The sequence below is a fragment of the Pleurodeles waltl genome, chromosome 8 (genome assembly GCF_031143425.1).
Source record: "Pleurodeles waltl isolate 20211129_DDA chromosome 8, aPleWal1.hap1.20221129, whole genome shotgun sequence".
NCBI classification, from domain to species: Eukaryota; Metazoa; Chordata; class Amphibia; order Caudata; family Salamandridae; genus Pleurodeles; species Pleurodeles waltl.
Genome location: NC_090447.1, coordinates 634135418 through 634150366, shown reverse-complemented (window position 1 = coordinate 634150366; position 14949 = coordinate 634135418). Strand labels below are relative to the sequence as shown.

Below are 14949 nucleotides of genomic sequence, written 5' to 3'. Positions count from 1 at the left end.
TGCAGTCAACTATACGATCATATCGTTGGTAACCATCCATCTGCTGCATGACTACCCATCTAGCTTCAGATCCCACTGCAGCATGGAGACCACTACCTTACAGATCACGCCCACCTGAGTGCACACAAGATGACCCCTGCCTACTGATATTACTGGACGCCTCACTTGCCTTTGAAACATTCAACTATCCAACCCTCATCTTCACCTTGGAGTCTCAAATGAGGTCCACTGGCAGTGTCCTTGACTGATTTTCCTACCACCTTTCAAATCAACACAAGTGTGTTCACATGGGCCCATCCACTTCTCAAAAGATCCCTATCAACTGCAGAGCTACTGCAGGGATCTACACTGTCTCCTGCCATCTGTAACCTCTACATCGAGCCCTTTCCGACTTTGCTTGCATGTAACAGCATTAAGATTCACTAATATGCCAACAATACACAACTCTACCTGAAAGTCTCCTCCAGACAACCAACATCTCAGATGCTGCCTGCACTTTATACAGACCTGGATGACCTAAAGTTCAACCCAACCAAGATAGAATTCCTATTATTTCAGAATGAAAACAAGTAAGTAATAGTACAAACCGGGCTCCATGACATGAAACTTGATGACTTCGAACCCAAACTTTCACTAAATGCCAAGTAACTTGGATTCACTTTGAACACCAACTCACCATGAAGGAACACATTCACAAAAATCGAACATGGCCTGGTATCAGCTCTCTCTTGTAAAGAAAGAAATATTGCCTCTTTCAGAAAGGTACTGCAGTACTGCTGTTCAAGGGATCACACATGCATCTACAGGGTAGCAACACCCTGCTTCATTACCTCCATAATTGCATCCCTTAAGTTCAGCCTTTGACCATGTTATGCAGAACCTAAAGAAATATGATTGCATCACCCCATCCTCAACCATTGGCTACACTTGCTGGTCCCACCATTCACAAAGTCATCATTGCCAGCATTACTGTCTATTTTGCAAACAAGCTCATCATCTCTGGTGGCTTTCATCACACCTTCAGCCAGCCCACCGTCATAAAGGAGACTAAGAAGAGTAATAAAGAAAAAATAATGCAGCAGGATTTTTCCATTTATGCACCCATGATGAGGAACAAAAAAACCTGTATCCATATGATCCATCACAACACCGCTCCAATTTGGGGAAGCATTGAAAGAGACAAATCTTTAAAACACCTTATCACTGTGCAGTAACAGTACACCTCTCCTCCCAGAACCCAGGCAATTCTCCAATCAGATGTTGACTGGAGCTTGCCTTGGACCCTGTACAGGTCCTAGTTGCTTTTCGGGGTAGGTTTACATTCGACAAATACAATATACATACAACCAACACTTACATAAGCTTCAATTAACATATGTGAATACAGCAACCAGACACTGAATTGTACTTTACAGAATGCACAAACATTGTTATTCAAACATACAGGTCTTGACTGAGCTACTTAGCAGATGATATACTTACATGTTCGACCTCATCATTGGGATCACTGCTGATTGTTTGCACATCCAGCAAAATTAAGCCATGAGAATATATTCTCAAGGTTGCAAAACTACAAAACAAAAAGGATTGAGGAGACATTAGGGCGCTATTCATCAATAGAAAGCAGCACAATCGATTTAAACAGCTGCTTTAAAAAAATGCATTGCAACCATTTCCAGACAAGAAATTTAGGAATAATGGATATAAGGCAAACCAGAAGTAAACCTCATGCAACCGATTCAGGTTTCCACCAGCATCCATTTAATCAGGAAAACAAGCAGCATGTCATTAAAAGACGAAAACAGCAACATAGTGCAGTAATGCAGTGAAAAGAAACAAACATGGATAGGAAACACAGCAAATCGATGAAGATCCATATATTATTATGTCCTGGAAACAGATTAAAGATAACAATTGACATCAGAAAACTGGTGTCCGAAAGAAAGCTTTCGATTACACTTTGTACCTTAGTACGCATGTTTTTATTTGTTTAAATGGGGATCTAAAGGTAATTGCTTCGAAATATTCTGCTGGACACAGCGCAGAGGAAGGACAAAACAAACCCTTAAAACAGTACTAATGTGTCTGCTTGTGGCTAAGCTAAGAGAGCTGCACGTTCCTGGGGTTACTCGCTACCACTGCCATGCTAATCTTACATCAGAGAACCCTGTTCATGGCATCCAACTACACGGCTGAGTAGCCACCATTACATGGGCTTTTATACCTTTATTTCTTCTCACTGCTCAGGTGGCAAAAAGAAATTGATTTTGTCTTCACATGGATATTTTCCCTCCCAGGACACAGCAGTGAACCACATACAATGTTTATGCAGGGTGCATTGGGCTCTCTTCTGAGCTTCTCCATTTGCATATCTGACACTACTGACAGAGGGGGCTGCTGACACGTACTTTTAATACTGCAAACTGACAGAATAGCAGATATTATGGCCCTCCCTGATTACTTGATGCAAACTATTCTTCTGTGGCTAACCTAGGAAAGAACATTGAAATAGTCCAGTCTAGACACCAAAGATTGTGCAACTTAAGTTGGCTCAGTGTTGTCCCCGATATGTAATCTAAGAAGACGTAGAACTCTGCATTCCAGAGACAGGGGATAGCTTATAAAACGTGGAACACTTCATCAGCAAGTTCTTCTCTTACCAGAGAGAACAAGGACCAAATGAAATTAGGACCATCTATAATCCAGAATTTTGAAACAGGATGTTATGTGGCTCTGATTCTGGGACGGCAAAGGGGACTGCTTTGAATGGAGCAAACAACAGCAAGTCAAACATTTGACACCACCATGCCTTCGTGGAAGGGCATAAACGGAGGAGAGGCTGGAGGCTTTATGAAGCACCTTATTCCTGTAATGCGAGGTAAAATACGTTTCTCCACTCTGGCCAGCACAAAACATGTGAATGAAAGATAATGCTGGGTAAGAGTCGGGAGCAACCAGTTCATATGAATGCAGAGAGATTAGTAACAAAAAAGGATGATGGACAGAGTGCTAGAACTTTTCAATCACACCTTCTGTCACAGTTCTGGGTTAAATAAATTATTATTTTGCTCACCATGCAACCCCAGTTTGGACCCAGCCATTTGCACATCAGTCCTGACCCTGTTTCCCATGGGAACAGTCCAGGCCAAACTACCAGGCCAGGTCTTCACTGGACTGGAAACAAGCGTCCTTGGAGTGGATTCAAGCTAGCCTGGCTGATGAGGGGTGATACCCAGAAACCAGCCCCAGGATGCTGGTCTCCGTCCATCATTTTGTGTTGTGAATGTAGAGAGATGACACTCTCTCAAGGAAAGCACATGCGAAGGAACAGAGGCTCTTAACAACCAGTCATGCAAACAGGAAAATCTTCTTGCACTGGAAGTAAGTTCCTGTGGCAGCCCCATCAGCATAAATTTAGTTGGCAACAACTCCTCTCTGTGCAGGAAAGGAGCAAAAGTGAGACCTCTGTGCGAATAGTGGATATTGCCACTGGCCCCAAACCTCAGGATTATCCTGTACAGATCCCAGATAAGAATTCCACGAGGTCTAAGGAACACGGCAAGACCCTCAACTGCAGCATTAAATGGTCTCTAGGGAATAAAGTGACTGATGTGGCAGGGACTTAAATTAATAGGCAAGCTGCTCTTCCACCTACAGTCATAAAAAAGCAGGTGCTAAACCAAGCACTAAGTTCCTCCTAAAGGACCCGTTTCTGGATCTCCAGCAGTTGACCAAGTTTAATAAATTGTGTAAACACAAAACAACTACGAAGGGTGTCCCTGAGCTCAAAATGGCGATGTGTTTAAAATCCAAACTATAACCAATATGTCCCCATTATTAATAAAAACTCCAAACTCAATTTCATAAGTTGTCTTCATTGCCTTCAATTAAACACTTTCACTTAATTCAAATGGTTCACTGCTTGAACATGACATTCACAATCCTAATGGGTCTCATTTATGAGTTCAGCAATGTGATTTCCATATGAGGGAGAAAAAACAGCAGCTGACTGTGTTCCAAATAATCCAGTGAAGATAGTACTGTCAAGGTCGGAGGAGCCATAATAAACCTAGCTTAAGTCCACCAGGCGCAGCAAGCACACACTTACAGCCGGGATACAGTGGGGGTACAAGTAAAAATATAGAGTAGCCAAACTGTACTAATGGGCCGCACAAAGGAGAGGGCAAATTCCGTTTCGGAGAGGGAGTCTTACCTACCGCAGACAACTCCAGCGCAACTTGTTTCTGCTGGGGTAAAGTCATTATAAACCTCTTGACAGAACGAAGGGCCCTAGGTTGAAGTCACAGTAAACAAGGTTCTTGAAATTTCAATCGACAGCCATTCAGGGGACAATATGTTCAGAGGACGATGCAGCCGCTAAAGACCGAGGCAGCTGTCTTAAACAATAATGGGATAATGCAAAAAGCTGGGCAAAATAAAGTCCTGCAAGACTAGGCAAGTGAATTCAGTTTCCCAAGCGGATAGATTACTGTAACAACAAATCCAAAGCGATTAAGGCAGTCGGGCGAATTACTTAGTACAATCAGAGGAACAGAAGAATGCCAACTTTGGAGATCATGTGGCTTTAGCGTTCAGAACGGTTTCGAACCAACTTCTTGGACTCTGAGCACTTCGGAGCAGTGCTGATTCCTCTCTTGCAGCACACAGCATGCATGCGAATAACAAACAGGTCACAGATAACCGGGGGATTTACTCACACTCTGCTTCCTGTGAACTTCCCGGGCGAGCGGAGGTTAGGGGAAGGGTGGGTGCTGAAACTGATGATCAACAGCCCACATTATTTCATGAGTGACCGTTGTAGTGAGATTCCAAAGACTCCCATGGCACAGTGAGGATTTGCTTCTAAAATGTGGGGACTGGTAGCACTCCCTACTGACATATCGATGGTCTGGGACATAAGGAAGAGGCCAGAAATAAAATAAACCACTTAGCAAGGGGCACAGAGGGAAGAGTGGAAAGCGGTTGCAAGTGGCACTTTTGCGAATTGTACTATGGTTTTGTTCACATCAAACACAGAACGAGCATTGGCAAAGCCAATAGGTCTGGTGGTGGCCGTCAGAATTTGGACAGTTCTCACTTTGTTCTGTCAGGATTTTTTGAAAACTATTTGTTAGGGAAGTAGCCGGACCCTCGTCAGTTAGGGGAAAAAAAAAAAAAAATGGCTAAAGTCACTAATATTTTTTGGTCTAAAAAATGCACAAATTACCATGGATGTTCCTGGCACTGAATGGAACTACTATGTGTGCGGGTGAGCTTCTTGTGAAAGAGTAGCACGCCGTACCTTACAGTAAGCTAGTCAATGGATGAAGCGGATTGACCCTCTGGCCCATGAAGCATGCTAGAGTGGTTGGAAGAAAAATGGGATTGACACAACAACAGACTAATGGACAAAGTCTGACTGAAAATCCGTATAACTGTGTTAAAACATACACTGAACAAAATCTAGGCTCACACAAGATCCCAAAAGCCATTCTGTTGTTCATTGTCAGCCTCTTGCCCCAGAATTTCTATTTTTTTATTTTTCGTAAATCCTTATCATAGACAGAGAAATTTGCAAAGGTAGACCAATAGAAGGACTTGCAAGGAAAGACGGACCGATAGAGGGGCTTGCAATGAAAGACAGATAGCGAGACCTGCAAAAAACAGACAAAAGAGAGAAATTTGCTAAGACATATATAGATGGATTTGCAAAGGGTTATATAGGGCTTAAAAATAGATTAGCAATAAATAGGGTTGAAAAGAAAGATTAGAGATAGATAGGGCTGCTAAAATAAATATAAATAGATAGGGGTGCTACGATATACAGATAGTCAGCTAGGGTTACACAGACAGGCAGGGTTGCATAGACAGAGCTGCAAAGATAGCTACACAAACAGCCTGAACGCTGGATATGCCTAAATAGATAAATAGACAGGTAGGTAGACAGATCGACAAACAGGTAGTTAGGCAGGTACAAATGTAGACAGATTGGCAGATCTGACTGGTAGACAGAGAGAGTTGTAAGGATAGACAGATATAATTTGATATAGATTAAGATAGATTTGGAAAGTGTTGCTCAGAGATATATACTCAAATATACAGACAAACCGACAGACCTATGCAGCTGTGAAGACTGGCAGGTAAATAGACAGTCCAACAGGTAAATAGATAGACAGGTAAGTAGACTGACGACAGGTAGACAGACCGGTAGGTACACTGATCGACAATCAGATACATAAGACTGGTAGGTTGGCAAACAGGTAGTGAGAAATGTGGTTAGAGGGAGAGACAGATCAGACTGGTAGGTAGACAGAGACCGGTAGAGAGAATCGTAGTTAGACAGACAAGACTGGTAGGTAGGCAGACAGACAGACAGTTGGATAGAAAGCCATACAGATAGATAGATAGCTAACCAGGTAGGTAGACAGACCGAAAGGTAGATAGACATTTAGGTAGACAGAAAAGCAGACAGATGGACAAAAAGGCAGATTAGAGTGGTAAATAAGTAGACAGGCAGATAGGGATAAACAGAAGGAACATTGTAATAGACTGCACAGCTTTAATTAGTAATATAGGCAGACGTCTATATAAGTATGACATACAAGAGCACTGAAATGAAACTAGAAAGCCATATGTGCATGACAAACAGGCTAGGTTTACCAGTAGATCAGTAGCCCTCACTTAAAATACGCTGCAGTATGACACACAACCGTGCATAAAGAGCAGATCATTTATAAAGAACATGTTATGACTGACACAATTTGGTATGCTCTGAAACAGCAGAAGTCAGATAAAGAAAGGTCATTGAAAAGTAAATTAGAAGCATTAGCTGGAGACCGGAATTGACAGTTGGAATGTGCGTTGTGCTCATATCTGGTAGCATCCTGTTATCACATAAGGCAGTGAGAAAACAAAGGCAACACCGAACAATCAACTGAAAACAAAACCAGTCACTGGATGGAACTACCTTATGTATGGATATGCTCGTTAAGAAAGAGCAAAATTCAGCCACTCAAAATGTCAGCTAGCTAGTGGTTGAAGTAGGATGAGGCAAAAACAACAAGTGATGGACGGAATGCTGAACATTGTCAAACACTCACCCCCAGTCACAGATCTGGGTTTAATCCATCGTTCTTTTGCTCACCATGCCACCCCAGTTTGGACCCAGCCATATGCAAATCAGTCTTGACCCTGTTCGTCATGGGAACAGTCCAGCCCGAACTGCTAAGCCAGGTCCTCACTGGACCGGAAACAAGCATCCTGGGACCGGTTTCGGGGTTTCACCCCTCATCAGCCAGGCTAGCTTGAATCCAGTGGCATGGGAAGCACGGGACCCACGTCTGGGCATACCCTTCCCACTTAGGGCAACAAAGCAAAAACAACAAGTGATCGTCCATCACTTGTTGTTTTTGCTTTGTTGCCCTAAGTGGGAAGGGTATGCCCAGACGTGGGTCCCTTGCTTCCCATGCCACTGGATTCAAGCTAGCCTGGCTGATGAGGGGTGAAACCCCGAAACCGGTCCCAGGATGCTTGTTTCCGGTCCAGGGAAGACCTGGCCTAGCAGTTCGGGCTGGACTGTTCCCATGGGGACCAGGGTCAAGACTGATTTGCATATGGCTGGGTCCAAACTGGAATGGCATGGGCAGCAAAAAAACGATGGATTAAACCCAGATCTGTGACTGGGGGTGAATGTTTGACAATGTTCAGCATTCCGTCCATCACTTGTTGTTTTTGAAGTAGGATGACCCTGTGCCCCATGCTGTATGGTGTAGTGTGCAGAAGTAAAATGCGAATGATGCACGGACCAATGGATGAAAACAGGTAACAGAGCTCCTTTATGTATATTATTATACATTTAAGTTAGTAAAAATCAAAAAGTCTTGGCCAATACCAGACAAAACAAGGATTGGCATAGTCAATAGGTCTCACCTTTTGTACCGCATACGTGTTTAGCCAAGCAGCCAATTATCCTAGGTGCTGTACAACAAAGGATTGAAAAGCTATTCAATTACTACACACTGGGTGTCAAAGAAAGAGTTAATAGTTTTATGGCCAATTATTGTCCCTAGTGTTTTTTTAATTTTGATAAATGGCAGGACTAGCTTATATTCTGTTCAATGTAGGTAAGCCCGGAGGTACACCCAAAGCTAGAAAGGGCGCATTTGGTGCAGAAAGATCACGCATGCGCAGTACACTAGCTCAATGCTGTAACTGGGGTTTGACCAGGCACAGGATCTCACTGGAAATAAAAAGAGGACTAACAGAACTACAATTGAACCACTAAATTATATAAACGTAGCTGCCTCAATTTGAAAGTGGGATCAAGGAAAAAAGTGAACAAGCCTCATACAGCCAAAATGGTTGTGACCTAGAGGGCAGTAAGGTTAGGAAACTTGCATGGAGTACCCTTGACAAATTTGCCATTTTCTAGGACTAACATACATCAAAAATACAAAATAATTATATGTATATTTAAGGGGTAATATTTGACATCACTAATAGCAGTAAAACCAAACAAACATTATTACAACCTTAAGGTCATCGAACACTGAAAAGAAGGGCTAAAGATTAAGATAATATCCAAAACTAATAGAATGCAGAAACCTTGCTTGAAGAATGTTACATTAGTGTGAAAGTTTGAATATCTTGTAGATTACAAGTATCAGAATGGTGGACTGCTGTAAACAAAATATCAGAAGATAAGAAAACAAATACTAGATTGAATTGAGTAAAAGTGCTGATAAACAAGGAAGGTTGGTTAAGAGGAAGTGGAAGCATGGACTGGTGTTATGTACTAAATGGGGATTGGCTTAACTATTCCTCCCATGCTAACAGTTGACACCATATCTAAGTTACAAGACTTATATGAAGGTTTGTCACTGTAGGAAAGTACCATCTTGCTTGGCATGTTACCCCCATTTTTACTGTATGTATGTTTTTTTTGCCTATGTCTCACTGGGATCCTGCTAGTCAGGACCCCCGTACTCAAAGTATGCCTTGTATGTGTCCCCTGTGTAGTGCCTAACTGTATCACTGAGGCTCTGCTAACCAGACCCTCAGTGTTTATGCTCTCTCTGCTTTTAAAATTGTCACTGCAGGCTAGTGACTAATTTTACCAATTCTCATAGGCACACTGGAACACTCTTATAATTCCCTTGTATATGGTACCTAGGTACCCAGGGTGTTGGGGTTCCAGGAGATCCCTATGGGCTGCAGCATTTCTTTTGCCACCCATAGGGAGCTCAGACAATTCTTACACAGGACTGCCACTGCAGCCTGAGTGAAGTAACGTCCACGTTATTTCACAGCCATTTTACACTGCACTTAAGTAACTTATAAGTCACCTATATGTCTAACCCTCACTTGGTGAAGGTTAGGTGCAAAGTTACTTAGTGCGTTGGCACCCTGGCACTAGCCAAGGTGCCCCCACATTGTTCAGGACAAATTCCCCGGACTTTGTGAGAGCAGGGACAGCATTACACGCATGCACTACATATTAGGTCACTACCTATATGTAGCGTCACAATGGTAACTCCGAACATGGCCATGTAACATGCCTAGGATCATGGAATTTTCACCCCAATACCATTCTGGTATTGGGGGACAATTCCATGCCTCCCCGGTCTCCAGCATAGAGCCCGGGTACTGCCAAACTAACTTTCCTGTGTCTCCACTGCAGCTACCGCTGCTGCCAACCCCTCAGACAACTTTCTGTCCCCCTGGGGCCTGGGCAGCCTGGTCCCAGGAAGGCAGAACAAAGGATTTTCTCTGAGAGAGGGTGTTACACCCTCTCCCTTTGGAAATAGTTGTGAAGGGCCTGGGAGGCGGAGCCTCTCCTGGCCTCTGGAAATGCTTTGAAGGGCACAGATGGTGCCCTCCTTGCATAAGCCAGTCTACACCGGTTCAGGGATCCCCCAGCCCTCCTCTGGCGCGAAACTGGACAAAGGAAAGGGGAGTGACCACTCCCCTGACCAGCACCTCCCAGGGGAGGTGCCCAGAGCTCCTCCAGCGTGTCCCAGACCTCTGCCATCTTGGATGCAGAGGTGTGAGGGCACAATGGACAGCTCTGAGTGGCCAGTGCCAGCAGGTGACGTCAGAGACCCCTCCTGATAGGTGCTTACCTTTCTCTGTAGCCAATCCTCTTCTGTGGGCTAGTTAGGGTCTCTCCTGTGGGCATCTCACCAGATAACGAATGCAAGAGCTCACCAGAGTTCCTCTGCACTTCCCTCTTCGACTTCTGCCAAGGATCAACCACTGACTGCTCTAGGACGCCTGCATAACCTCAACAGAGTAGCAAGAAGACTACCAGCAACATTGTAGCGCCTCATCCTGCCGGCTTTTTCAACTGTTTCCTGGTGGTGCATGCTCTGAGGGCTGTCTGCCTTCACCCTGCACTGGAAGGAAAGAAGAAATCGCCAGTGGGTCGACAGAATCTTCCCCCTGCTAACGCAGGCACCAAACTTCTGCATCACCGGCCCTCTGGGTCCGCTCTCATCCTGACGAGCATGGTCCCTGGAACACAGGAGCTGGGTCCAAGTGTCTTCGACAGTCCAGTGGCCCTTCTGTCCAAATTTGGTGGAGGTAAGTCCTTGCCTCCCCACGCCAGATAGTAATCCTGTATACTGCGTGAACTGCAGCTGCTCGGGCTCCTGTGCACTTTTGCAAGACTTCCTTTGTGCACAGCTTAGCCCAGGTCCCCAGCACTCCGTCCTTCATTGCCCAACTCTCTGAGTTGGACTCAGACATCGTGGGACCCTCTTTTGTGACTCTGAGTCGACCGTTGTCCTCAGATCTTCTAAGTGCCTGTTCAGGTGCTTCTGTGGGTGCTGCCTGCTTCTGCGGAGGCTCTCTGTGTCGCTGAGCGCCCCCTCTGTCCCGTCCTCCAAGGGGCAACCTCCTGGTCCTTCCTGGGCCCTAGCAGCACCCAAAATCCTCAACCGCGACTCTTGCAGCTAGCAAGGCTTGTTTGTGGTCTTTCTGCGTGGAAACAACTCAGCATCCTCCAGCACGCCGTGGGACATTTTCTGACCAAAGGAGAAGTTCCTGGCACCTTCCGTTGTTGCAGAATCTTTGGCTTCTTCCACCCGGAGGCAGCCCTTTTGCACCTTCATCCGGGGTTTAGTGGGCTCCTGCCCCCCCCGGACACTTGTGACTCTTGGACTTGGTCCCCTTCCTTTACAGGTCCAGGAATCCGTCTTCATTGTTTTGTAGTCAGTTGTTGTCCTTGCAGAAGCCCCTATCTCAACTTTACTGTCTTTCTGGGGTAGTAGGGTAACTTTACTCCTACTTTCCAGGGTCTTGGGGTGGGGTATCTTGGACACCCTTAGTGTTTTCTTACACTCCCGGCGACCCTCTACACACTACGATAGGTCTGGGGTCAATTCGTGGTTCGCATTCCACTTTTGGAGTATATGGTTTGTGTTGCCCCTAGGCCCATTTCTCCCTATTGCATTATATTGTGTTCTACATTGTTTGCACTACTTTTCTAACTGTTACTGACCTGATTTTGGGTTGTGTCTATATATTTTGGTGTATATTACTTACCTCCTAAGGGAGTATATCCTCTGAGATACTTTTGGCATATTGTCACTAAAATAAAGTACCTTTATTTTTAGTAACTGAGTATTGTGGTTTCTTATGATATAGTGCTATATGATATAAGTGGTATAGTAGGAGCTTTGCATGTCTCCTAGTTCAGCCTAAGCTGCTCTGCTATAGCTACCTTTATCAGCCTAAACTGCTAGAACACCTCTAATCTACTAATAAAGGATAACTGGACCTGGCACAAGGTGTAAGTACCACAAGGTACCCATTATAAACCAGGCCAGCCTCCTGCAGTCACATGCTATACATTTTCGGGTACCCAGAAGATACAGAGTAAATAAAATGCAATCAGCAGGATGCAGATTGTATCGGCACAGTGTTCTTGATGTATGCAGCTTAGTACGTGTTAAGTGAATAATCTATGGTCGTGAATTACGAGCGGGCCCTGGCCGCTAAATAAAGTGCAGTGACGTTACCACATAATTCCCTATTTTAACCACCTGAAATCTAAATCTGTATGCAATACCACATCTTTAGTGTACTTGGCCATTATAAATGGATTTCACATTAGATGTACACTAGGAAGCCGAACACAAGCTCACAATCATTTACATATGTGGCCAGTCATGCTGCAAATTAAGAAACACAATGCATTTGTGTTCTCTGCCACTCGTTAGTGCAGTTTGGTACATGTTAAGCAAATAATCTGTTGCCCTAAATTATGAGCTGGCCCTATGTATCAAGCTAACAAAGCGAAAGTGTACCTCAATGAATTAAACTGGACATTACCCTGTTTGAGGCTGAGGCAAATTAAAAAAAAAAAAAAAATTCAGGCAGCATTACGATGTTCACCTTTTTAGGTCTAGCGTTAGGCCTGCTGTATACTAAAGTATACAATAGAGTGAGTTCCAGCATTTTGATTTGTTAGTTGCAGTGCCCTTCAAAGATCCTTGCTTGCTAGTGGTCAGCTCTGCCTCTTTGTCGTGCCTTTTTTCACTTTGGGAGCAGACAAAGTACTGTATAATTACGCTATGTCCTGTTTATATTTTCTGTAAGGGACTTTTTTTTTTTACATTTGCCTGTTTCACCTCAACAGTGTGGGTGCTTGTTCAGTCCCTCCTCCCCACCAGCTCCCTCTGTAAACATAAACCACCATCAGAGGGGGGCTTTTCCAGGGCCAGCTCGCCCTCGCTCTATTTTCAGTCTGTGTGGCAAGAAAAGTTCACTCAGTAATATACAACGCTAGGAGCTCTAACTCGAGCAAACACGAGAGCATTGCATTCCCCCACTCCACCCCCAGCTTTGAAAACTCCTAACTGGACTTTTCTTGTCACACAAATGAAAAAAAAACACAGCACGATCGCACTGCGCTTTTTTTTCTTTTCATTTGTGTGGCAAGAAAAGTCCAGTTAGGAGTTTACAACGGTAATAGCGCTAACTTGAGCAAACGTGTGACCCATTGTATTGAAAATGTTCGTTAAATGCTCTGGGTTACGTCAGATTCTCTCATCTTCACAGGCTGCAGCAGCCCCTCCCCAACCTAGCACGACTATCAGACAGCCCCTCTCACTCATTCAATTACAATAGACAACCCTGACCTGACACAGCATGTGTTGCGCCTCCTCGGACTCCTCCTTAGGGCATGACAAGGAGGAGTCACCAGGGGAGACGCGGCTTCTGAACAGCAGCCTTCATGCTCCCCTCCCAAGGACGATTAGTTCTTGCTATGCACGGAGTGGCGACACCTCCATTCACTCTGGCTGGGAGAAATATCTCTTCTACACTACCTTAACAAATCCAGAAATAAACGGGAAGGCAGGCCCTCTTCTTGCACTTTTTTCACTTAATGGAGAGGCTCTGTCACTCTGTAAGTGCCATCTGCAACATATTTGCCATGCCTTACAGGCAGAGGGTGGCCAGTCTTTTCTTTACTTTTGTCAAACCAGGGTCCCACAAAAAGTATTTAGGAGTAGTTGAAAAAATTAGATCTTTCATCATGGAATCCTTTCTCAAACAACATGCAAAATAATGCCCCATCTTACAATACAAGTGAAACTGAAAGATACAGAGGTCTGTAATTTAATGCTTATGACGCAACAGTGAGTAATGTGCTCTCTGCTGGGATGTTTTCCTATGTTGAACAGGTTTTATTCTGCACACGCCCTGCTCACCCATTCTTTCTCTGCTCGATAAATGGATCATTGAGTTAACGACACCTGTTACAGTGCCATGAAATGCGGGGAAAATGCTTTGGAATGCTTTTACAACAACTCAAATTGTACGCACCTTTCCTCTTTTTATTCCTTGTTTCTGGAATGCTCTGCTTTTGGGCTCTGTTACACTAGAGTCTGCAACTCATTTCATTCTTCCACATCAAATACATCATCGTCCTTTTATCACATTTCCGACACAATGTGCTGATTTTTTCCATTTGGTTGCCAATAGTGGGCTCAAGCACTATTTCTTGGGGGCTAAGACCTATTCATGGCACAAGTCTTAAAGAAAATAAGTGGGGGGATTGACCAAGTTAGACACTATGCAAGTGACATCACAGCACATGACACCACAGCGTGTGAAATCGCACCTGGAATCACAGGTAGTGGCATCACAACCCATGACCTGACAGGAAATAACATCACAAGAAGTGAGATCTGGTCTTAAGACCTCACGCATATGCTTACCGCAAGAAAGCAAAGCCTTAGCTAGGGATCCCTTCGCCCGTTGTGGAGCAAATGTTTTCTTCAGAGTGTAAAGTGCAGAATAATTGCAAGTTTTCCTTTGGAAAGTGGGTATTTTAGTGTTATTGCTGTTCTTTTTTATTTCTTTTTTTAAGACAGGAAAAAAAAGAGTGCAGGAAATAAAAAGTGGAAAATGAAATTAGCGAGGAAGTTGTGTAATTGAGCTAAGACATGCAGCACCTAGTGTCTGCAAGAGGCAAAATGCCTACAGCACCTGGTATTCCCAGGCGGTCTCCAATCCAAGTACTAACCAGGCCTTACAGAGATCGGGCGCATTCAGGGTGGTATGACCGTAGGCAGGAAAAGCTGCTGTTTCAGCTCTCTTCTGCTCCGCCCGGAGCCTGATGCTCTTAATCGCACCTGCACAGGCTTCCCTTGGGAAGTCAGACATGCGCTCACTCCCGGAGGCCCAATGCCCCAACCCACATGGAACACCATTTTTAGGTTTGAGCCTGCGTCGCATGCGAGACACATTAGTAGTTAGAAAAGGGCTGGGAGCCCCGCCCATGTCACGTCAGTGTCTTTCATTAGTTTGTGGGCTTGCCTTTCAAAATCTGCTTGCTTTCGTTAGTGGATGGCATGCATACGTCATGCCTTTTCCGGTGGTTTGCCCTCCTCGAGAGCAGCGACCAAGTACTGAAAACATGCGAGGCTCGCTGTTTTCCGT

The 14949-nt window shown here is 44.5% G+C and overlaps 1 protein-coding gene across 2 annotated transcripts in view; it reads right to left on the bottom strand.

Annotated features, from left to right (window-relative positions):
- Positions 1-14949, bottom strand: part of SMS (spermine synthase) — a 679013-nt gene that overhangs the window by 497724 nt on the left and 166340 nt on the right. For both annotated transcript variants that reach the window (XM_069204737.1, XM_069204738.1), the window contains exon 3: positions 1483-1570. In XM_069204737.1, coding sequence (XP_069060838.1) covers positions 1483-1570 — 88 coding nt within the window. The remainder of the gene's footprint in view (positions 1-1482; positions 1571-14949) is intronic.